Source organism: Mastigoproctus giganteus, chromosome 10 (assembly GCF_048544385.1).
Source record: "Mastigoproctus giganteus isolate SK-2022 chromosome 10, ASM4854438v1, whole genome shotgun sequence".
Lineage (NCBI taxonomy): Eukaryota > Metazoa > Arthropoda > Arachnida > Uropygi > Thelyphonidae > Mastigoproctus > Mastigoproctus giganteus.
In genome coordinates this window covers 57,012,977-57,039,018 of record NC_143584.1, presented here as the reverse complement: position 1 = coordinate 57,039,018, position 26,042 = coordinate 57,012,977, and the positions used below count along the sequence as shown (strand labels likewise).

At 38.3% G+C, this 26,042-nt stretch overlaps 1 protein-coding gene across 1 annotated transcript in view; it reads right to left on the bottom strand.

The window, feature by feature from the left end:
* Window positions 1–26,042, bottom strand: part of Maf1 (repressor of RNA polymerase III transcription Maf1) — a 296,764-nt gene that overhangs the window by 49,583 nt on the left and 221,139 nt on the right. The window contains exon 6 of the mRNA XM_090382929.1: window positions 8,356–8,445. Within this exon, the coding sequence (XP_090239055.1) occupies window positions 8,356–8,445 (90 nt within the window). The remainder of the gene's footprint in view (window positions 1–8,355; window positions 8,446–26,042) is intronic.

Sequence of the window (26,042 nt, the reverse complement as noted above, 5' to 3'; positions counted from 1 at the left end):
GTACTTTGCATTTGTCAAGGTTAAACTACAGTTGCCACTTCTTAGCCCATCTGCCCAAATTATCTAGATCCTGTTGCAGTAGCACACTGCCATTACTGTCATTAACAACCCCGCCAACCTTTGTATCATCTGCAAACTTCGACACTAAGCCTGATATACCTTCATCAATATCATTGATAAATATACAAAAGAACAGTGGACCCAACACCGAACCCTGTGGGACTCCACTAATAACATTAGTCCACGAAGAACAGCACCCTCTGTCTTCTCCCACTTAACCATCCTTTTATCCATTGTAGCAACGTACCCTTAATACCAATTCTGCTCCAATTTGTACAATAGTCTTCCATGCGCAACAGTGTCAAAAGCTTTCCTGAAATCCAAATATATGATATCAAAATTATTTTTTGCATCCAGTTCCTTTGTAACCACATCATAATAACCTATCAAATTTGTCAGACAAGACTTTCCCTTAACAAACCCATGCTGTGTCTGAATTATTGCTGCAGTCTTGTCTAGATGATCCTACAATGCAGCTTTAACCAGTGACTCCATTATTTTACACGGAACAGAAGTTAAACTAACTGGTCTGCAATTACTCGTGTCACCCTTCGATCCCCCCCTTTGTGAATTGGGGATACATTTGTACATCTCCAGTCCATGGGAACCTCCCCTGAGTCCAAGGATGCTCTCATAATTATGGCTAAGGGTTTGCTTAGTTGCTTTGCCACCTCCTTTAATATAACTGGATAGATCCCATCCACCCCAGGTGCCTTTCTTATGTTTAACTTCAACAATTTCTCCTCCACTTTGCTCTCAGTTATTACAAAATCATTAAGCACACTGCTACAATTTGATAACCTTCTTCCATTTTCAAATTGTAATAATTCCTCACGTGTGAATGTAGATGCAAAATACTCATTCAGTTTGTTTGCTATCTGAGCAGGATCATCAACAGTCAAACCATCGATGTCAAGTGGACCAATCAGATTCATCCCCTTCCTTTTAGAGTTTATATAAGTAAAGAAATCCTTGATGTTTTTCTTAGCATCTTTTGCCAATGATTTCTCGTAATCTGCCTTCGCCTGCCTAACCTCCGTTGTGACCTGATTACAGACTAGCTTATATCTGCCACAGGCTTCTGAGTCGCTTGATAATTTATATGCATCCCATGCATTTTTCTTCTCTGTTACGAGTCTCATCAGTTCATTTTTTGATTGCTGGAACAAACTTCCATCTGTTGTTGTGGAAGTTGATAGCTTAAATAAATTCAAGTCAGAACTAGACAAACATGGTTACTCACCCACTAGCAAGGCTTTTGTGGATTTATTGGATGACTGTTTTCTACAGCAACATGTTCGAGAGGCAACCAGAGGGAATAATACTCTTGATCTGATTATCAGCAGTGATTATTCATGTATTAAGAATTTGCAGATAAAGGAATCACTGGGTGACAGTGATCACAATGTAGTAATGTGGGAATTACTTAAAGATGCAACTACCATCAAGGCTAAAGGGAAGTGCTATTGTTTTCGTAAATGTGACTACAGGGGTCTGAGACAGTTTTTAAATTCTGTACAGTGGGATAGGCCTCCGTAGCCGAGTGGTCAGGAGCGGGAGTGCAGTAGCACACGCTCTTTGAGTAGACCGGGGTTCAAGCCCCTGACTGATGAATACGGTCGATCTGCCAACCCGCACTGGACCAGCGTGGCAGATTATGGTCCATTGCCCTCAGCATGAATTGTTGAGGAGGCTTCCATCCTGCAGTGGGTTGATAATGGCTGCACTTTACTTTTTACAGTGGGATCAACTGATGATGTTACCAACATTGAATTCTAAATGAATGGGAAGCCTTCACAGATTTAATTTTGGAGGCTATTAGGCTTTTCATTCCAACTAATAAATACTGTTCAAGGTTTAGGCCTAAACGTATGTCAGATGAACTAATGTATGAGATGCATATAAAGTATCAGGTGTAAAGTATAAAGCCTATGGCAGATATATACACTAGTCTCTAATCAAGCCACAAAGGAGGTTAGGCAGGCGAAGGCATATTATGAGAAATCCTTGGCAAAGAAAAACAGCACAGAGTTCTTTACTTATGTAAATTCTAGAAGGAAAGGGATGAATCAGATTGGACCACTTAACATAGAGGGTTGACTATTGATGATCATGCTCATGTAGCTGATAAATTGAATGAGTATTTTGCATCTATATATGAGGAGTTATTCAATGAGGGGAGTGCTAGAACTTTATCAAACTGTAACAGGAAATTGTGATTTTGTAATAACTGAGAGCAAAGTGGAGGAGAAATTATTGAAGTTAAACATAAAAAGGGAACCTGGGGTGGACAGGATCTATCCAGTTATATTAGAGGCAGCAAAGGAAGTAAGCAAACCCTTTGCCATAATTATGAGAGCTCCTTTGACTCAGGGGAGGTCCCCACGGACTGGAGGTATGCAAATGTATCACCAATTCACAAAGGGGATTCAAAAGGTGACACAAGTAACTATAGACCTGTTAGTTTAACTTTTGTTCTGGGGATAATAATGGAATCACTGGTTAAAGAAGCATTGCAGGATCATCTAGACAAGACTGCAGTAATAGTTAAGACACAGCATGGGTTTGTTAAAGGGAGATCTTGTATGATCAATTTAATTGGATACTATGATGTGGTCACAAAGGAAACAGAATGCCAAAAATAATTTTGATATCATATACTTGGATTTCAGGAAAGCTTTTGATACTGTTGCACATGGTAGACTGCTTTACAAATTGGAGAGGTATGGCATTAAGGGCAAGTTACTACAATGGATAAAGGGATGGTTGAGGGAGAGATGACAGAGTGGTAATCAATGGACACTGCTCTTCATGGACAAATGTTATTAGTGGAGTTCCCCAAGGTTCAATGTTGGGCCCGTTGTTGTTTTGAATATTTATCAATGATAGTGATGAAGGTATATCAGGTTTTATGTCCAAATTTGCAGTGTTGTTAATGACAGTATGCTACTCCAAATGGATCTAGATAAGTTGGGCAAATTGGGCTAAGAAGTGGCAACTGACGTTTAACATTGACAAATGCAAAGTACTGCATATAGGTAGTAATAACCAAAGAGAAACCTACCAACTGTGTGGTACTATACTCAGGGAAGTGGAAAGTGAAAAAGACCTGGGGGTAATTGTGCAGTCAAATATGAAGTTCGCTGAGCAGTGCAGATGGGTTGCCAGGGCAGGTCATGGAGCCTTTTCAATGATATATAGGAATTTTGCTAACTGGGAGGGATGTGATTATCCCATTATTCAAGGCAATGGTCAGGCCTCATCTATAGTAATGTGTACAGGTCTAGAGGCCTCATTTTATGAAGGATGTAAGTTGCTAGAACGGGTACAAAGAAGGGCAATAAGATTGGTGAGGGGAACAAAGAAGTGGTCTTAAGTTCTGCAAATTGCAGCACCTGGAGAGTAGGCACCTGCGAGGTGATCTGATTGAGGTGTATAAGGCCTTGAATGGGTTGAGCAAGCTAAATGCTGATGGGATTCTTCCTCTTGCTCAGATCAAGAACCTGAGGGGGGCACAGATTCAAATAGAAGAAAGACAGTTGTAGAATAGATGTGTGAAAATTTTCCTTTAGCAAACGGAGAGTTGATTGGTGGAACAGACTTCCATCATTTGTTGTGGAAGTTGATAGCCTAAATAAATTTAAGGCTGAGCTGGAAAGGCATTTGGAACAAATAGAGGGATGAAATGGTAGGGTTTTTTGGCTGAGCTGCATAAGCTTGCTTTCTTGCATTGTGTGCCTCTACTAATGCTAACATTTGGAATGAAGGGATCAGTGAAATGAGGTTTTTTTTTTTTTTTTGCTGATGCTTTATAAGCTTGCTTTCTTGCATCATATGCCTCTACTAATGCTAATATGAACTGCACATTATCCTTATGCTGATTTCCTTGCAAATGTCTGATTATGTTACATTTCCTGCCACTCGAAACTGAAAATCACATTAGGAATCTTACTGAAGGACACGGTCAAATCGTACTGACCTTCATGCAACACACACACAATAACATCTTATCTTTTCATTTCGAACATTCCACATATTTCATTTAAGTAGAGTAGCACAATTGCAGGCCAATTAGAATATGAAAGATAACATTTTTGTGCATATGATTGTAGAATCTTTTAAAAAATTCTGAATTTAATAAGTAAGTCAGCCCACTTTGCTTTTTTTTCTGTGTGGAAAAGACAAAGGAAAACTGTTAGGATGGAGGAGGGTTGCTGTCTTAAATCCAGAGAAATGGCAGCTATAAATTTACTAGTCAGTCCAGAATATGTTCAAATAGTTATCCAAAAATGGAGATATAAATTTAACAAAAATTAGATTCAATCTAGTCATGTAAATTAAATGTCTATGTAATCCTGACCTACTAAAAATCACCCCGTTGTTGAAAGTGTTTCCACATTTATCATAGTGCTCTGCTGCTTACATTACCTAAATAAATTTTTATTGTACAAGAGGATAAGTACAACAACCATCCACAGCAAGATGCTAGGAATACTATTAATTAATGGTCACCTGCCAACTTTTGGAAATTTAAATCCAGAAACCTCAATAGAAATTAGTCTTCCAGCTTGAATGTACTAGAAAATATACTAGGATACTTCTTATACGAAAATATGTTCCATGGCTTTTTCCTTAAAGAAAAAATAAACAGAAAAATGAGATAAAGGTAAACTGACCCCACCTAGGAAGAACTGATGGATTTACTTGAAAATCCACATGCATAGCTGTGACACATAAGAATGTAATCAACTGGCATGTTAAGCTGTTCACAGCACAATAGCACATCAAAAATGTGTGTAAACTTTAGCATGCAAACAAAACAGAAAGGTAATGGCTGATCAAGAGTGTTCAATGCCTTTAATGCACACACAAGATGATGTTATGTAAAGACTGATAGACACTGAAAGGGGATTCGATCACTTTGTCAGAAGTTGGAGAGTCAACACAGCAAACTGATATTCCTATGGATATTGATAACTGAATGGCCAGACATTGTTGAAAACAATGGAGATAGGAAGGTACTAAGACACACCAGGGCTCCTCTGAAGTCATCAAAACATCAAGCGAAGGAATTATCACAATTTATCAGCTTTCAACATCGCAATTCCTGTCTGTGCTTGTATCAGGGAGCATGATCAGCAGATGACTGAAAGATGTGGGCTGCATTCTCACCTTGTGCTGTGCTGGCTTTAATTACAAAATACATTTCTGTTTGGGATTCAGTGACAGCTGTATACACATCTGAGACATGCCACAGACAATTCAGTTCACTTCTGGTCATTACTGATGGTACAATGATGACAAAACATTATGCTTAAACCATTATAAGGCCAGGGATTCTGCCCTTTCTATGTTCCATCCCAAATGGCATTTTCCAACAGGACAATGCCTTCCCACATACAGATGTCATATTCAAACAGTGCCTACTGTGATTGGATTTGCTTCATGGCCTGACATTCACTGAATATGTTGCCCATTGAACATATTTGGGATATGATGGAATGTTCAAAGACCTCCACCACTCATCCCTCTAACCACTACTGTCTAACTCACATCACAAGCACCATGGTCCAACATTCAACAAGATGACATTTTCCACCATTTGTGCTCTCTGCCATAATGTCTGACTATTTATATTGCTGTGTTTATGGAGGCTACACTTCATATTGACAAGCACCACATTTTCATAAGTAAATACCACTGAATTGATACACAAGCTTAAATCATTTCTGCACTGGTATCTGTGATTTTGAGTTCAACACATGCAGTCCTTTTAGAAAGGCAGTTTCAATGATGAACAGTACATAAACATTTACATGTGTAAAAAGACTAAAATGATTGTCTGACTGATTGAGATATTACTTACAAAAGCAAAGAAATGGAAAAAAAATCTTAATTAAAAGAAATCCAATATAAGAATACAACAACATTCCCTTCAATATGTAAGCAAAATAATAAATTACTATGTTTCCTCAAGTACTGTCTCAACACAGAACACTTTAGTAAAGTAGCTGACATCTTCATCTTTTTTTCAGGAATTATACACTGAAAATCTGTTTGCAATGGTGATCCAATTTTTTGCATTGTAAAAACTGGAAAGATACTGATATTTCGTATGAGTGGGATGATTTGAATTCCATCTGTTCTATTCTTGAAAAATGAGATAATACTTCTTTCTATTGTTACCCACCACTATTGTAAGTGAAGTAATTCCATAGAAAAGTAACTTCACTTTTTGACAACAACAATAAAATGCATTTATGAATTATTTGTAGGACATTATGTAGTGAAGGGCACCTTAAGTGAAAAATTAACATTTTTCTCCATATAGGAAATGGAAGAATTTTTTCCTTTAAAGTAGGTGTCAACAGCTTGTACATTTGGAGAAAACAATATTCAGAAAATCAATCAACCCCGATAAGCTGTCATTCCTGGCCGTTTTTTTTTTTTTTTTCCCCAAAATGAAATACATATCAAATTTTTGCTTAGTTAAGGGAATTAATCTAAAATATTAAAAAAAAAAAAAAAAAAGTTTTTTTTTTTTGTTTCGTTTTAATTTAGAAGCACCTCCATGTATTATGTGATTTATAACATAAGAGTAAAAATCACATAAAGTATGAAGGTGTTTCGAAACTAAAACGAAACAAAAGCCCACACGAGCAGGCCACCACATGTCACCTTTAAAGCCCATATTGATAAATAGGGTAGGTGCATATTTGGCACCATAACACCTAAGTGTATTTGATAATTTCAGACAAAAACTTAACTAAAACTCAGAAGAAAATAACCTTCCTCCAAAGACCCATGAATCTTATAGAAGTCACAGACTCATGGTCTTTGATAAGACCAAGAGTCTATGATATACAACCTTTGTAAATATTACATGTATTCCATGGCTGCTTTGCCTATTTTCTGAATGTGAAAATCAGAGTATCCAGGGAAGCCATGCAACCCTCACTTGAGGCCAACTAACTTGGCCACAGTGTGAAAAAAACCTGTAAAAATTCTTCCCGTTTTGACGAGGTTTAAATACAGAGTTTTTTTTTTTTTTTTTTTTTTTTTTTTTCAAACAGTACAGTATGACAGCGATCGCAACTATTGTGCTACCCGCTACAACAAGAATGCTAATGGCATCCACATGTGATTTTATGAGCTGTATGGATTTCTTCCTTAAATCTGATGCTTACCACAGATGAAATTTCACCGACATGTGATATGCTCTCACAGAATTAAAGTACTGGGAGCTTTAGGGAAATTTTCTCATGAAATTTTTTTTCGCATAATCCAGGCAGCTTTGTAAATAAAGTTATTTATTTATTTATTATTATTATTTTTTTTAAATGCTGTAGCTGCAGTTCCACAATAAAAAAGTTGTTACCACTCAATAATCATTCTGAAATAACAGAATGCAGATGACTTTCATCAACCGGTGAAATACCACCACTTTGCTTATTGGAGGCTTGAAGTGGTGAAACCCATGTTTAGTCTCTAGAGCAAAGTTTCCGGCATCCCCCTCCCCCCATACTTCTCCTTCAACCCATGCACGGTACTAAGTACTATAGGTTTTGATACCTTTCGTGTTTGGGGTTTTCATAAAAAAAAAAAAATAAAGTACTGCACTACACAGCTTTCTAAATTATTTAACTGGAATCAAGATCTAACATTTTTACTAGGAGGAATTGTTTTTAATTATGTGTTACAAAAATTCAGTAAAAATGCAATTATAAGAGGTTGTGGTCTGAAAGAAGCAATTACGAATATTTAATATATTTGAATTATTATTTTTTATTATATATACAGGAAGTTTTAAAAAAAAGGAGTTATGTTATTTTATATATATATATATATAGAGAGAGAGAGAGAGAGAGAGAGAGACATTACAATATGAAATCACTGCTATTTTCTCTTCATTCAATAAATAAACTCATAGCAGCACTGAGTGTTAGAGATCTCACTGGTTAATAAGAAAGCAAAAAAATTCTTTCATTCATAAAAATATACATAAGACTAATAAAAAATTAAGAGAGCAATAATGAAATGTTTTATATATGTGTAAATAGGTAGCTTTTTATATAATAACAATAATATTAGTTAATTTTTTTGTGATAATCAGAATAGCACATTAGGGAAAACAAGTTCTTGTTCATTTTGTGAATGTTTATTGGCACAACAGCATCTGGGCCACTGTGTGCCTAAGAAAAATAAATAAAAAGATTACAAATTTCACAAAATAACAACTGTACATGTGCAAGCAAAATATAAAAATATTCTTTTGAAGGAAGGAAAGTGAATTACCAGTTATTTTCAACACAATCATCTTCCATCTCCATGCAAAGTTCATGTCCAATTCCAGAAATGCTCTCACAAAATTCTGCACTATTGAAACTAAAGAAAAAAAAAAAAATAATAATCTATTATTTTGTTATTTACTATTCATTTATGCAATAAATTGTAAATATTAATATAAATACTAATATTCTATCATATAAATCCAATGTAATTAAGCAGATATTAAAATTTTAAATGGAGGAATTTGGTGAAATTTTAAATTAAAATTTTCACCAAATAAGAGGTTGTTCATGGATGACTGAGTACATTTAGAACGTTCTCATTTTAATCCATCACTATAAAAAAAAAAAAAAAGTCATTTATTGAACATAAAAATTACAGAATATGCGATTGTTTTCTGCTCAATCTGTTTAGCATGTACATTAAAATTCCATCAGCACACTTTATTTTATAGATTATGATTTTGAGCTACCTCATTACCTATGCATGTATATACATAAAAAATTAGTAGTATAAATAGTAATAGTATTTGCCATATAGTGCAAGGAAGCCACAGGCTTTTGCTACGCTGGAGAAAAAAAAAATTACCAAAAGTAGATAAGAACATAAATTATATGCTTCCCTCCTCAAACAGGTAAGTATCCAGGTAAGTTTAAATTTATTCAAACTGTCAGCCTCAACTACCTACGGGGTGGGTGGGGCAACTTGTTCCAGCTATCAATGACTCGCTGGATAAAAGAAAGCATCCTGTTATCCATCTATGGACAAATTCAATGGAAAAGTTTGGTCAAACACAGCAGTTGCTCTTGACATCTCAAAGGATTTCGATCGTGTTTGGCATAAAGGTCTTCTAAACAAGCTTCCATCTTATATGCCAACTGTTTTTTGTAATTGGTTATCCAGTTTTCTCTCTGACCGCTCACTGTGGGTGGTGGTGGTGGTAGATGGCTCTCTGTCTTCTAACTTCTCCACTAATGCTGGTGTTCCCCCCAAAGTCCAGTTCGTTATCGCACCCTTTTCCTCTTATATATTAATGATCTTCTTCCATTGACCGGAAATCCTATCCATAGTTTTCCTGATGATAGAGCATTGCATTCCATCTTCCAGTTTGCCCTACTCAATTAGCTTCAACTTCTCGAATATCCACTATCAATTCCTTAAATGCCGATCTCTAGGTAATTCTCCAATCAGGCAAAGACAACTTAGTTGATTTCAATCCTTCTAAAATTTAGCCCTTTCTTATATCTCGCAAAAAAGGATTCTTCTAGTTCTATGCTTATCTTTGGTGACACTCCGATTTCTAGGCAAGTTGATATATCTCTTTTGGAGATTACCCTGACTTCTAATCTCTCTTGGCACAAGCACATTACAAATATTGCTTCCTCTGCATCTAAAAAAACTTGGTTTTCTCTTTTGCTCTCTGCATTTCTTTTCTTCCAAACAGCTGTTCAATCTGTACAAATTATAAATCTGCCCTACCATGGAATATTGTTCCCACAACTAGGGCAGTGGCCCAAAACCTCTCTCAGGCTTCTAGATTCCATTCAGAAGAGGACAGTTGGGTTAATTAATGACTCATCTCTAACAGAGTTTCTCCACTCTGTCTCACAAACATACTGTTTCTGCTGCATGCCTTTTTCTACAGATACTTCCATGGGCACTGTTCTTCTCAATTGGCTTCTATAATTCCCTTTCTCTCTTTCAAAACAGTCCGAACACATGCCGTCTCCAGACAACATCCATTTACTGTCCAACTTCAAACTCACAGAACCAACTTTCTGCCTTCCTCTTTTATTCATTGAACTGCCATTTTTCTGGAACAACCTTCCTTCATATGTATTTCCTGAAAATTACAGCCTACAGAAGTTCAAGCCTAATGTCAACAAATATCTTCTTTGGTCTTCTCAACCTCCAACCCATGCATGGTACTAAGTACTATAGGTTGTAATACCTCTTGTGTTTAGGGTTTTAATAAAATAAAAATAAAATAAAATAAAAAAATAACCATCCATTGTAGCAACTTCTCCTTAATGACATACTGCTCCAATTTGTACAGTAGTCTTCCATGTGCAACATAGAAGACTACTGTACAAATCCAAGTATATGATATCAAAATCTATACCTAAAATCCAAGTATATGATATCAAAATATATTTCTTGCATCCAGTTTGTGACCACATCATAGTATCCAATCAAATTTGTCAGACAAGACTTTGACTTAACAAACCCGTGCTGCATGAACTATAACTCCAGCCTTGTCTAGATTATCCTGCATCGCTTCCTTAACCAGTGACTCCATTATTTTCACTAGAACAGAAGTTAGACTATAACTTCTGTTCTTAATTACCCGAGTCACACTTTGATCCCCTTTTGTGATTACTCTAGTCACACTTTGAGCTAATTATTGGCTGTAATTACTCGAGTCACACTTTGATCCCCTTTTGTGAATTGGAGACACATTTGTACATCTCCAGTCATTGGAGACTTCCCTTGAACCCAAAGAAGCTTTCATAATTATGGCTAAGGGTTTGCATACTTTCTTTTCTGCTTCCTTTAATATAACTGGATAGACCCCATCCACCCCAGGTGCCTTTCTTATGTTCAAATTCAACAATCTCTTCTCCACTTTGATCTCAGTTATTACAAAATCATTTAGCTCTTTGCTAGGGATTGATAAGCTTCTGGCCTCCACTTCCCTGTGTGAATGGAGATGCAAAATACGCATTCAGTTTGTCAGCTACCTCAGCAGGTTCACTAACAATCGAACTGTCGATGTCAAGTGACCAATCTAATTCATCCCCTTCCTTCTAGAGTAAATCAGCAAATTGCAGCAGTAAAGCAGCAGTGAAGATTTCTTTACATAAGTAAAGAAATCTTCACTGTTTTTCTTTGCATCCTTTGCCAAAGATTTCTCATAACCTGCCTTTGTTTGCCTAACATCCTTTGTGACTTGATTACAGACTATCTCATATCTACCATTGGTGTCTGCATCTGTGTCTCCTGATAATTTATATGCGTCCCATGCATTTTTTCCTTCTCTGCTACGAGTCTCATTAGTTCATCTGACATCCATTTAGGCCTAAACCTTGAACAGTATTTCTTAGTTGGTATGAAAAGCCTAGTAACTTCAAAGATTAATTCCTCAAATGCTTCCCATTTAGAATTTGCTGCTGTAACATCATCAGTTGGTCTCACTGTATAGAATTGAAAATCTTTCTGAGACCATCGAAGTCACCTTTCCAAAAGAAAAAACCCTTCCCTTTACCCCTGATGGTAGTCACATCTGTAAGTTTGTTTGTTTGTTATTTGGTTTTTAGGAGCATTAGCAACTAAGGCCATATTGCTCCGGGAGATGCGGTGGTCATTTCCTGACCTTTCCGCATCTTCCGTATTTGGTGGTGACGGGCTCGAACCCCGGTCTAATCAAGAAGCGTGTGCTACGCACCGCTGCTCCTTCCCACCTGGCTACGGAGGCGCCCACATCTGTAAGTAAATCCCACATCAGTACTCTATGATCACTTCTTCCTAGTGGTTCCTTTATCTGCAGATTCTTATTGCATGAAGAATCTGCTGCTGATAATCAGATCAAGGTATTACTCCCTCTGATTGCTTCTCAAACATGCTGCTGTAGAAAACAACAATCATCCAATAAATCCACAAAAGACTTGCTTGTGAGTGACCAACCCACAAGTTCTAGTCTATATCTGGGAAGTTAAAATCCACCATTATAAGGCAATCTGGTTTACTGGCCCACTCTATTTCCTGTACAGTTAAGACATTTCTAGAATTTTCTGTGACCAATTCAAAGAAACCATTTTAAACAAGAGGTATTAAGAGTTTCAGCTTTGGGGAGTAGATGAAGCACAAATCATTGCTAGCCATACAAGATGGAAACGACCCTGTGTAACAAATACAGGGTTAAAAGAAACAAAAGTAACTGCTTTATTCAAGTCAGAAGGAAAAACATGAACAGATTTCTGCACAAAGGAGGATAACATGCTGAGAACTAACAGTTTGCTTAGTCTGCTTAGCATCACTTTTACCAAAAAGTTTTCAATTCAGAAGTTTTTTAATTGAGTTAGAGAATTTTTACTTTATAACTTTTGGACCATAAACTGCATTTGAAAATGAGTCAGTGCCACTCAATAGTGAGTGTTGCACTTTTCTATTTGGTAAATCTGATGTGCTCATATTCCTTTTCTATATACTTGTAATTTCCTCTTTATGCAGATGTAGTAGTAGTGGCATGTGCTGCAAGAAAGCAATACAAGTCCATGTAGCACTTGCCAGAAAAAAAAAAAAAAATATATATATATATATTCACAGAATCATTCCCTCTAAAAATTCATTCAGTTCCTCCTTGAATTTATTTAAACTATCAACTTCCACAACAACAGATGGAAGTTTGTTCCAACAATTAACCACCCACTGAATAAAGGCAAATTTCTGCATATCTATTCTACAACTGTCTTTCCTCAATTTGAATTTATGCCCACTCAGATTCGTAATCCGAGCAAGCGGAAGAATCCCATCAGAATTCAGCGTGCTCAATTCATTCAAGACCTTATACACCTCAATCAGATCACCTCGCAGGTGCCTAGTCTCCAGCAGCTGCAATTTGCAGAACTTAAGCCTTACTTGGTCAGAGTACCCCTTCATTCCCCTCACCAATTTTGTTCCCCATCTCTGTATACACTCAAGCAACTCTACATCCTTCCTACAATGAAGCCTCCAGACTTGTACGCAGTACTCAAGGCATGGCTTGAGCATTGCCTTATACAAAGGGACAATAGCCTCCTTTTCCCTACTAGCAAAATTCCTGTATATTATTGATAATACCCCATGACCTGCTCTGGCAGCCTGTCTGCACTACTCAGAAAACTATCTGATAATACAATTATCCTTGGGTCTTTTATATTCTCTACCACCTGAGTGTAGTACACACAATTGGTACGTTCCTCTGGAGTTATTTCTACTCATATGCGGTACTTTGCATTTGTCAATGTTAAACCCCAGCCTATCTACCCATTTCTAGACCTTGTTGCAGTAGCACACTACCATTACTGTCATTAAAAATCCTGTCAACCTTTGTATCATCTGCAAACTTTGACCCTAAGCCTGGTATACCTTCATCAATATTATTGATAAATATACAAAACAACAGTGCACCCAACACCGAACCCTGTGGGACTCCACTAATAACATTAGTCCACAAAGAGCAGTATCCATTGATTACCACTCTCTGTCTTCTCCCACTCAACCACACTTTTATCCATTGTAGGAACTTACTCTTAACATCATACTGCTCCAATTTGTATAGTAATCTTCCAATACTAGGGTACCCAGCCACCCACTGATGATGAAGCCCACTAGATTCGAAATGATCGTCTGGGTGGTGGTATCCACTGAAAATAAATAACAATAGTCTTCTCTACTAGGGAAGCATTATTTATTTGAAGTAGTGCAATACCAGCTATCTTGTTGCGAAGGCACTCACAATATGAGATACAATTAAAAATGATGCCTTTACACTACATAACAGATCAAATTTATGAGTAAACTATAGTGTACCTACACCAATATTATATAGTAATCTTTCCTGCGCAACAGCGTAAAAAGCTTTCCTGAAATCCAAGAATATGATATCAGAATTATTTTTTGCATCTAGTTCCTTTGTAACCACATCATATTATCCAATCAAATTTGTCAGACAAGACTTTCCTATCATTCTCTGCTGTCCTGAGTGTACCACACAGCTAGTATGTTCATCTGGGATTATTGCTTCCCATATGAAGTACATTGCATTTGTCAATATTATATTTCTATTGCTCTTTCTCAGCCCATCTGCTTAATTTTTCTAGATCTTGTTGCAGTAGCACATGTGGATATGCTGTCATTAACCACCTTGCCTATCATTCTATTATCTGCACTTATGCATTAAGCCTGATATGCCTTCATCAATATCATTAATAAATATAGAAAACAACACTGAATCCTGGGAAACTCCACTAATAACAGTCCAAGAAGAACAATGCCCATTGTTAACCGCTATCTGCCTTCTCCCACTGAACCATTCTTACATCCATAGCAGTAACTTGCCATTAATGCCACACTGCTCCAACTTGTGCAGCAGTCTTTTATGTGCAAGGGTTTAAAGCCTTTTCTGAAATCTAAGTATATGATGCCAAAATTATTTGTTGCATATATTTCATTGGTATTGTGTCATAGTATCCAATCAGATTGGTCAGATAGGCTGTCTCTTAACAAAGCCATGTTGTCATTGCATTATAACTGCAAATTATAATGCAGCCACAAGGTTTCCTATGGTAATCAAACTTTCTCTAGGTGATTCTGCATTGTTTCTTTAACCATATGATATTCTTTCCCCATTGTTAAAAATGGTCATCACAGGATATAGAGAATAATTTCCCAAGACGTAGTAGTAGTAGTGGCATATGATGCAAGAAAGCAAGTGTATGAGCTTAGGCAGTATCAGCCAAAAAAAAAAAAAAAAATCACACCATTCCCGCCAAATGTCTGTCCAGTTCCTCCTTAAATTTATTTAACCTATCAACTGCCACAATGACAGATAGAAGTTTGTTCCAGCAATTAACCACCCGCTGGCTAAAGGCAAATTTCCGCACACCTATTCTACATCTGTCTTTTCTTAATTTGAATTTATGCCCCCTTAGGTTCATAATCTGAACAAGTGGAAGGATCCCATCAGAATTCAGCGTGCTCAACCCATTCAAGGCCTTATGCACCTCAATCAGATCACCGTGCAGGTGCCTAGTCTCCAGCCATTGCAATTTGCAGAACTTAAGCCTCCCTTGGTAAGAGGATCCCTTCATTCCCCTCACCAATCTTGTTGCCCTTCTCTGTACACGCTCAAGCAAATCTATATCCTTCCTAAAATGAGGCTTCCAGACCTGTACACAGTACTCAAGGCGTGGCCCGATCATTGCCTTATACAGAGGGACAATCACCTCCTTTTCCCTGCTAGCAAAATTCCTATATATCATTGACAAAACCCCATGACCTGCCCTGGCAGCCTGTCTGCACTGCTCAGAAAACTTCATATCTGACTGCACAATTACTCCCAGGTCTTTTTCATTTTCTACCACCTTATGTGTAGTACCACACAGTTGGTACGTTTCTCTTAGGTTACTTCTACCCATATGCAGTACTTTGCATTTGTCAAGGTTAAACTTCAGTTGCCACTTCTTAGCCCATCTGCCCAAATTATCTAGATCCTGTTGCAGTAGCACACTGCCATTACTGTCATTAACAACCCCGCCAACCTTTGTATCATCTGCAAACTTTGACACTAAGCCTGATATACCGTCATCAATATCATTGATAAATATACAAAACAACAGAGGACCCAACACCGAACCCTGTGGGACTCCACTAATAACATTAGTCCACGAAGAGCAGCACCCATTAATTACCGCTCTCTGTCTTCTCCCACTCAACCATCCTTTTATCCATTGTAGCAACTTACCCTTAATACCATTCTGCTCCAACTACAATAGTCTTCCATGCGCAACAGTGTCAAAAGCTTTCCTGAAATCCAAATATATGATATCAAATTTATTTTTTGCATCCAGTTCTTTTGTAACCACATCGTAATGTGGTTGGTAATGGTTTCATGAAATAAGTTGCATAGCTCAATATTCGTATTCCAGGCTTGAGTTTGTTCTGTTGGTCAGAGAGAGGCAGGTCAGTTTTCATTTAGTGTACTGGCCCCATATAGTGTTATACAGATATCTCTGACTAGGGTGAGAAGGTAAAGACTACAAATTTTAGTAGCATGGTTTGGTTCAATTTGTAGTTTATTGACACATCACCAACAGAGGCTATCATGCAGCACCAATGGTAAAAGAATATAAAACAGTGATAACTGAAAAAGGTAAAGAGGGCGATAAAATATTAGAGCAGGGGATTCCCAAACTTTTTGATCAGAGACCCCTTAAGCAAAAATTCAGTAATAACAAAGACCCCCAAGAGCAATAAGCTTCAAGTTAATAATATTTTTTATTAACCATTTTTTGGTGCAGGTAAAGAAAGCCAACACAAGAATGACGAGAAACGTCGGATAACTTACGTGGAAAATTAGTTTCCCGATGCAGCACTCTAGCGCTGCTCGCTCGGTAAACAGACGGCAGGTGTTATTGGTCTGGAGCAAAGTTGAGAATGATATACTGATTGATAGGTAGGCGTAGCAAATGATGTGCTGATTGGTGCGCGAACACAACACACGATAACATCGGAATGGCATGCTGCAATTGTCTTTCAATAACCCTCATGTTGCACAATTGTGAAAAGATGCTAAAATCATCAATGAAGGGGACACTTTACAGTTAGAAGTTGTTGTTCAGTAACAGAATTTACTTTGATTGCAAAAAGTGTAACACTTAGAACTGACCCTTCGGGACTTCCTCCTCTTGGCAAAAAGATCGATATAGAGAATGAACTCCACACGAACATGGAATGAGATTTTCGGTAAGAAATTTTTAATAGAGAGAGTTAGATGGCCCCTAATAACAAGGTTATAGATATCTTTTAAAATTGCACATCTCCAAGCCATGTCATATGGTTTTTCCAAATCAGAGAAAATCAACACCAGGTGCTTGCATTTGAGGAAAGAATCCAGAATAAATGTTTCCAGTCTTATTAAATGGTTAAGTCATTTGCTTCTAACACCATGAGGTAGGCATTCACCATCCTTTCCAGGATCTTGCACAAGCAGCTTGTCAGAGCAATTGGGCAGTATTATCTGGAAATTCTGGATCCTTTCCTAACTTTGGGAAGATAAGTACAATTGCCATCCACCAGGGGTCAGGAAACTGGTCTTCAAGATAGATTCTGTTCAGCCAATCCACAGATTCAGATGAAAGATGTTTAATCATCTCATAATAGATGTCATACAGCACTCAGATAGAGATAGTGCCACTTTCATTTCATGTTCTGTGAAAAACTGATTGTATCCCTCAGTTATTCGAAGATAACTTCAAACGCTGCCCTTCAGTTTTTTGTTTGAAGGCCAGAAACTCAGGGGAGTTAGGATGTTTTGGCAGACAAGTTAGCAAATGACACCCCTAGAATGTTTGCAACTGCAATTGGTTCTGCAATTGCACATCCATTATGTTCCAGGATCAATGTACTATATGATGTATATCTGTCCTTCATTTTCTGGACTTTATTCCAGACAAGCTTAGGGAAAGCAGTCTGGGTGACGGAAGATGTGAAGTGGATCCACGATTCCTTCTGACCCTGATGTATAACTTAATATGCTTTGGAATGTGTATGTTTGAAGGGTATTAGATTATCTGTGGTGGCATAATGATGAAACATCCCCCTCCCCTAGTTCTGAACCATTCTTGCTGCTCTGCATTCTACCATAGTTTTGGAAACAGTGGAAAGCTGGGTCAGTGTCTTCAAAATTACAATTGCTGCTGCCCTGGGAAATATTTTCTGTGATGTGCTTTACTGTGTTATTAATTGGCTCTTTGCTGATTGTGGTGATATTAAACGATGCCATGTGTTTTAAGGCATTCCAGTCAGTGTGATCAAAATTCCACCATGGCATCCTAGATGGGTGACATGGTCTCCCATTATCACAGGGAAGTGGTCACTACTATAAAGGTTGTCTCTGACCTCCCATGTACATAAATGTAGGAGAGTAAATGTACAGGTAGGCAAGTGGAAGGTGTTAGAACCCACATTTAGAAGAGCCAGGTCATTGTTTTTGAGCACATTCTCAATAGTTAAGACTCCATCCACTGATATCAGAACTACCCTACAGATAATTACGTCCATTAAAATCTCTTAATAATGAAAATGGGGAAGGAGATTGTTGAATGAAATAATCAAGGTCTGCCTTGATCATTTCATTGGTGGATGTCAATTCCCAGGTGGCAAATATATGGAGCAAAGAGTTAAGAGGAACCCAACTGAAAGATGAACTGCTACTGCCTCTAAGCTGGTGGCGAGTTGCACAGCTTAAAAAGGGGTATGGTTACCCATAAGAATGGAGACTTCTCTGTAGGCACCTCCATCCCCAGCTGTCTTTGAGAATAATTAAACATTTATGAACTTAAGGGTCCTCATTCGCCTTTAAAAACTCCTGTAAGCAAAAGCAGTTTGGTCAGTCTAACAGAATCCATGGCAGTTCAGTCATTATTTAAGTTTGCTGAGTCCATAAGGTGGCTTCCAAAGTGCTGAGGGCTTTGTTTTTTCAGTCCCAGATTTGTCCTTTTTTAGAAAGAAAGAATGCTGGCCTGTGCCCATATCTTCTTCTTCATCTTCTTGTGGAAAGAGTTCCATGACTGAGTCGTCCAGTATCTGCTTAACCTCTACATCATTATTTCTTTCATAGCCGGTGGCTCCTTCAATGTTTTTGGTTTTACTCTAATATTACTTTGTTTCAGTAGTATTGGAGCACTGGGAGGATATTGGAATGGCAGCTGACCGCGTTTTTTGGGTGGGTTTTTGGGAGCTTTATCCTTGGCTGAGGTGACAACAGAACCATCTGGTTTCAACAGATGTGAGAACAAAGATGGGCAAAATTGCAGCCAATAGCTTTGGCAAGAGACCAGAATGCTCTGCTACCTTAGGGAAAGAAGCTAGTTTTCTACTCTTAGCTGTTAAAAATATAGTTTCGACTGATTAATAACTGCTGTACAATTGTTGCGAGCCCTGGTGTAAGCAGAAAATAAAACTCAAGAATTGGAAATAAGCCAATTATGATATGCAACATTATTCTCTTGAACGGCCTTAGCACATTTATTGGAAAACCAAGGTTTAGATAAAGGACGAGATTTTAAGGTGGAATGTGGAATAAAGGATTCCATTCCTACAAGAATAATTTCACTGACACGATCTGAGCAAATGTTGACATCAAGGTTTTGAAACAGAAATCAGACCAAGGAAAAGAAGAAAAGAAATCTCGCAGGCCATCCCATTTTGCATTCTTGTAATGCCAAACAACACGAGGTTGGGAATAGCCATGAGATAAAGGCTCCATTGGAGAAGAGACAATCACCAAGTTGTGAACTGAGGTGCCTAAAGGACCACTCACTTTGACTGTGTACTTAGAACTGTTGTTTATGAGAAAAAGATCGTGTGTTGGCTGTATGGTTAGGATTGTCCTAGTATTCTGGTAAATGAACAATCTGTGCGAGGTCATTAGTAATTCCAACAGCCTCAGCATCTCGACCAGCTGGGTCTGTGTGACTAGAAAACAGACGGCAGCTGGATTTGTGAACATTAAATCACCAAGGAAAATTACCTCACTGTTAGGAAAGTTGGACTGGGGAAAGTCAAGTTGCAAAGAGAGGAAATCAAAGAGTTACAAGTGATTAGTGGAAATGGGAGAATGGTGGAGACAACAGATGAATTTGACAGAATGAGTTAGAGAGATTTTAAGCCAGAGATTATCGAAAGAGAAGATTCCAAATTACCAAGTCTCTGACAGGGAATATCGGAACAGACATAGGTACAAGTACCACCTTTGAGGCAAAAGGAATCATACAGCAAATAATTTGGGCTACTGAGATGAGCAGTGGTTGAATCAACCGATAACTGAGATTCTGTCAGAAAAAGGACATGGGGTTTGGCAGACTGTAAGTGGAAATGGACATCATTGAGATTAGAACTGAGACCATGTATATTTGTGAAATGAACTAGGAAGTGTTTGGGAGGTTTAGATCTTTTTGCAGTTAAGTTTGGTCTATTAGTTTGACAATTCATGGGGTATTCAATAGTAACAAAAGGTAGGGAATTAATTCATACAGCAGTATGAAGTAATGAAATTTTTGGATATGGCATACACATGGTAAGGATAAACCCAGATCCTTGACATAATGTGGCCTCAACTGTGCCCCCTCCCCCCACATACACACTACTCGGACTCCCTCCAGTCATTATCTGGCACAGTAGAGGCAGCAAGATTATACACTAGCTGATTCAGAAGCCTCCTAGAGAGTTGCCAATAGAGAGTTGGTTCGGTCCAGTGTACTAATTAGCGGCCAGCCTCCAAACATCACTTTAGAGTTGTACCCTTGAACTGTAAAGAAGTTTGGATCTCACCATGGTGTCATCATAACCTCAAAAGACATCAATCATACTGCAAGGTGGAAGAGATGGAAGAGTTGACTAGAACTTAGCTCTGGAGACTAAATGTGGGTTCCACCACTTCAAGCCTCCAATAAGCAAAGTGGTGGTATTGCACTGGTTGATGAGAGTCGTGTACCACCTAGTAATGCCTGGTAACAGGTAACATAGACGGGTGGCATTCCTCCGTGTGGTGTGGGCGCCAAACCTTGACCTCTGCTTATGTTGGTTCACATCTGGGTAGTCACCCACAGTGTGCTTGCACACGGGAGTTATACCCAGGATTAGTAGCAGTTCCACCATCGTGTAGATGCGAGGAGGATCTGGCTGTCACGGACCATCTGGACTTCGCCAAAACTGGGTCCACTTGACTTGAGTGTCACCTCAGTTCCATCAATGTTTTAGACTCCAACGTAGCAAGCACAGATTGTCTCGCATATCTGAAAGAATGCCTGCGACAGCCTCAAGGACCATGGATACCAAATGGGATGCCCATTTGGTCTCCATGGTCCTTGAGGTGGATTTAGCAGTGGATTTGTCCACTACCCAGAAAGCAATAAATGTGCTTGGGAGTGGGACAGCAGTGCTACCCAGACATAGCAGTGGATTTGGGATGTGTGGTGAATCCTGTCCCTCAACACCATGAGGGCAGGGGCATGGCACTGACGTGGTTGACCCTTACAGGCAAACTCACTAGCCGACTGATCCTGGACAGTCTTCGAAGACCAATCGTCTTGTCGAAGCAGGGTCCAAACTGGTGTGTTGATGCTGGGCCCCCTCAACCACCAGGCTCCCTCCCCCTTTCCAAATTTCTACATGTCGCAGCACACGGCAAGCATGCCAAATTCCTATGTTAGGCTGTAGGTGTTGGATCCTGGTGACGCCTAACGTAGCTGAGTAGTCAAGAGTGAGAGTGCAGTAGCAAGTGTTCTCTGAGTGAAGCAGGGTTCAAGCCAGTGACTGCTAAATACAATTAACATTTGTATTGATCATTTATTGTAAACTCCACTGACCTGGTGATCGTGCCAGAGTATAAACAAGAACCTTAATCTGGAGAGCCAGTAGTGTCACTTGCAGGTCCGTTCGCAATGTACCATGCTATTACCCCACATTGAGAGGTAGTAGCATGGTATTGGTATTGATGTTTTACGGCATAAGGGCACACGAGGCCAAAATGTGCCAATTCATACGTTATACAGTAGACTTCGAAATAATAGCACCTCAAATAACGGACCATTCGAGCCAATGGCACATTGAGATCGGATGATACAACACAGATACAACACAGATCATACAACACAGATGTCTTGCAGTGCCGAAAAAAATAAAATGGCAAGTCATGTGATTATGTATTTGTTTACGTTCGCCATTTTGAAAGTGAATTCATATTGATATCACAGATTATACTGCTGTTTTACATTTATTTTAAATTAAAAGCTCCTCAATGTGGATCCTAAAGTTAGTAAACCTCACACACAGAGAAGAAAAGAGGAACAATGCCAAAGCTTAGTGGCAAACTTGATATAATCCATACAATTATTTACAATCCATACTTTATACAATCTATACAATTGATACAACTATTTACATACATTTACCGGGAAAATGTATGTAACAGGGGCTTAGAGGGGGAACAGGCATTCTGTGTTATCAGACACTCATTCTAAAACACTAATAGATTCAATATCTTTCTATTTCAGAAGATTTAGGAGAAGTCCGGTTGGCCAGCCTCCCTAAAATCTACTCATGCACACCTTCTCAATGGTAAGCCCTGTTACGCCACTTAGGTGGCAACGAATGTGTAGAGTGGTTCTCTTCAAGACGCCTGGTCAGCGTGAAGAGGAAAAGACCAAACCCTCCAGCATATGACATCACACCAATGAAACAAATGGCCCACAGTCCCCAGCAGCTTTCACTCCCCCTCTTACGGCAGTGAGAGAATCAGAGTGGAAGTAGAGGGTGCTAAGAATCTCTGGGTACGATCAAGCTGCCATGCAAGGAAACTGAACTTGCCTGTTACAACGTAAGATCGCTCATCGGTGAAGAGCTGGAAAAGGAATTAGAAAATGTAAATTGGATTATCATCGGTTTGGCTGAAACAACAAGAAGAAATGAATCACTTATAGGTTTATCAAGTGGAAATCTGCTGTACACCAATGGAAACAGTGAAGGTGGAGTTGGCTTTCTGGTCCATAAAGATACAAAAAACAACATTTTGGAATTCAAAAGTACATCACCAAGGGTATCAAGACTACTACTCAGGTATAAGCTAAAGGTTATAATGATTTATGCACCAACATAGAGCCATGATGATGAAGAGTTTGAAGATTGTACACCGAAATTGAGTCTTCTAGATGAACAGAAAACTCACTACATTATCATTATGGGGGACTTCAATGCTAAGGTTGGAAAAAGACAAAACAGCGCAGAAAGGGGAACTATAGGAAATTCTGGAATTGGTGAAAGAAATGAAAGAGGTGAAAGACAAGTGGAATTTGCAGAATCTACAGGAATGTCAGTAATGAACACTTTTTTCAAGAAAAGGGTGAACAGAAAGTGGACATGGAAGAGTCCAAGTGGATTAACAACTAATGAATTCTACTTCATCCTCACTAACAGAAGATATATCGTGAATGATGTTACTGTCCTGAACAAGGTAAATGTTGGAAGTGATCACAGAATGGTAAGAGGTACACTTGATATAGATGTAAGAAAAGAAAGGAAAAAACTGAGTAAATAATATGAAGGTCTTTGAGATAACAGAAGAGGAGAAAAAGCAGTATGTACTTAAGAACAAGTTTGAGCTTCGGCAGACTGCTCAGGACCAAGATATCGACGAGGAATGTAACAACTTTCTGAAAGTGATAAAGCCCAAGAAACCTATAAGTAGAAAGAAATCCAAAGAAGAAAAAAATCAGTCAAGAAACACTTGTTATGATGAATCGAAGACAACAAATGAGTAGCAAGAAAAACACTGACAGAGAGAAAATTGAGTATACTGAGTTATGCAAAGCCATTAGAAAGAGATTCAGAGAGGACATAAGCAAATTTAACACAAGAAAAGTAGAACAAGCATTAAGCGAAAACAAAGGATTTAAATCAGCAGTCATGAGCAGTAATACAGAAAGACAAATGATACTGAAACTGAAGAACAGCGATGGTGTACTTATGAATAGCATAGAAGGCATAATTCAAATAGCAGAAGACTACTATAAAGAGTTATACAAGGAGCAAGGGAATGATGCCAGCAGTGGGGAAGATGGATCGCAAATCAGTAACACATACAACATACCTGATATCCTTCCTGATGAGGTAGAACATGTGTTGAAGAAAATTAAGCAACAGAAAGCTCCGGGGGAAGATGAAGTTACTGTAGAGTTGAAAACATGTTTATGTTTTTTATGTGCCATTAATAAAATCATATTCTTAATCTCTTTGTTATTTAGCCTCATTATTTCTGCATTAAATATATTAAAAATAAAACTTTCTAGATAAATGAAAAATCGAAATAACAGCACCTTGAATCCCCGAAGGTGCCATTATTCTGAAAGTCTACTGTAATTTTATGTAATAAATCAGTCCAATTTGGCATCAGAGGAAATCATATATTCGTATTTGCTTAAAAAAAGGTAAACAGTTCATTTAGATTCGCATTATTTCCAATAACATGGTCAAGTGATAAAGGTCCTTGCAGTCGTGACAGTAAGTGGTGACGAACAATGCATACATAGAAGTGGGTTATTCCCCATGAGAAGATACATATGGGTTGGGTGTGTGTATACCCTATGTGCAATCTTGCTAGTACAACCTCTTCTCGTCTGTTTTGCCCAAAGCTAGAATTCCATAATGCTGGTTCCTGTTTGATTTGGAGAAATTTGTTGTTCATTTGTGACTTCCAGGTTTCAGACCACTGAAATATACAGATTTCTTTTGTATGCCTCAAATAATCTATATATGTTACTTAGTAATTTGCTGGTGTTGTACTGTTTGGTAGCTTGGTGCCTGATCTGCTTTCTCATTACCTGTGATACCAGAATACCCTGGGGTCCAACAAAATTTCACTGAACGATTTTTACTTTGCAGATGGTTTAAACAGGAAAAGATTTGTTTTACGATTGGATGTGATACTGAAAATTTATTGTCCATTGCAGACACTGCACTCATGGAATCAGTGTACATTACACTTCTAGCATTGTGGAAAGTGTTAATATTCTCTAAGGCTAATTTTACTGTGTATAATCCTGCAGTATTTAGTATCTTAGTATTAGTAATGGCCACATGGTGCAAGGAAGCCTATGGCTTATGCTGCATCAGCCAAAAAAAAAAATAAATAAATAAATAATAATAATAACTGCTACATTCAACCGGTAGTGATATGGAAACTGTAAAAGCAGAAAAGACAGCTGCAAAACCAATGGCAAAGTCTCTTTTTGAACCATCTTATATATTAGGCAGCTTTGAGTATTTTCAGGGCATGGCCTTGATGCAGTTGTTTAATACTTTCATTTTCCAGGGATTTCTTTCCCCGTTGCTGAAAATAGGTATTACAATGAGGGAGATTTACAGACCAGAGTGGATCAGGTACATCAGTCTAAATCTGGTATTCGACTAAATCTTTTAGTCGAATACCAGTGAGTCTATTTTCAGCATTTTGCTGTTGTAGTCAAAGGGGATGGGCTGGAAAACTGAATTTTAGCTGCATAATTGTGGAGCAGCATTTTCCTTCTAAGGTGAAGTGGAGGTTCATGTGCTTCTACATAAAGACTTTGGGCAGAGGATGTTCTAAATGCTCCTAGAGCAGTGTGGAGGGCACTGTGTTGGATGGTATTGAGTCTAATCAGAGCACTTTTCCTAGCCAAGTCATAGATAACAGCACCATAATCCAGACGAGACCTGACAAGGGAACGATACAAATGTAGAAGAGTGTATCTATCAGAACCCCATGTATGGCAGAAATGGACCTGAGCAAATTCAGTTTCTTCAAGCGGATAGTTCGGAGGTATGCTATATGTGGGACAAAATTGAGTTTGATGTTTATGATTAAACCTATAAAACGAAGATTACTGGTGAGAGGGATCAGGTGGTTCTATAGCTGAAGTTCCAGTTCTGGATGTAGCTTGCATTTTTTGCAGAAGTGAAGTGGAACTATATTTGGTTCTGATATATGATATCCATTCTGCAGTGTCCATATTTCTAACTTATTTGTGGAAAGTTGCATCTGTCTTTCAGTGGTATGAATATTTTGTGAATTGCAAGATATTATTATTATTAGCCATTTGTTGCAAGGAAGCCTGAGGCTTATGCTGCACAAGCCAAAAAAGATTTCAGTTACCCTGAGAGAGAGAGAGAGAGAGAGAGAGAGAGAGAGAGAGAGAGAGAGAGAGAGAGAGAGAGAGAGAGAGAGAGAGAAATAGAAAGGAATCACCAAGAAAGAGAAAAATGGTGATATCTGGCTCAGGACTCTGGTGAGTATGGACTTGGGTGTGCCAAGTCCATACTCACCAGATGTGAGCCCCTAAACTAATATAGTACGATCAACGGCATACATACAAGTATACAGTATCGGGAATGTTGTA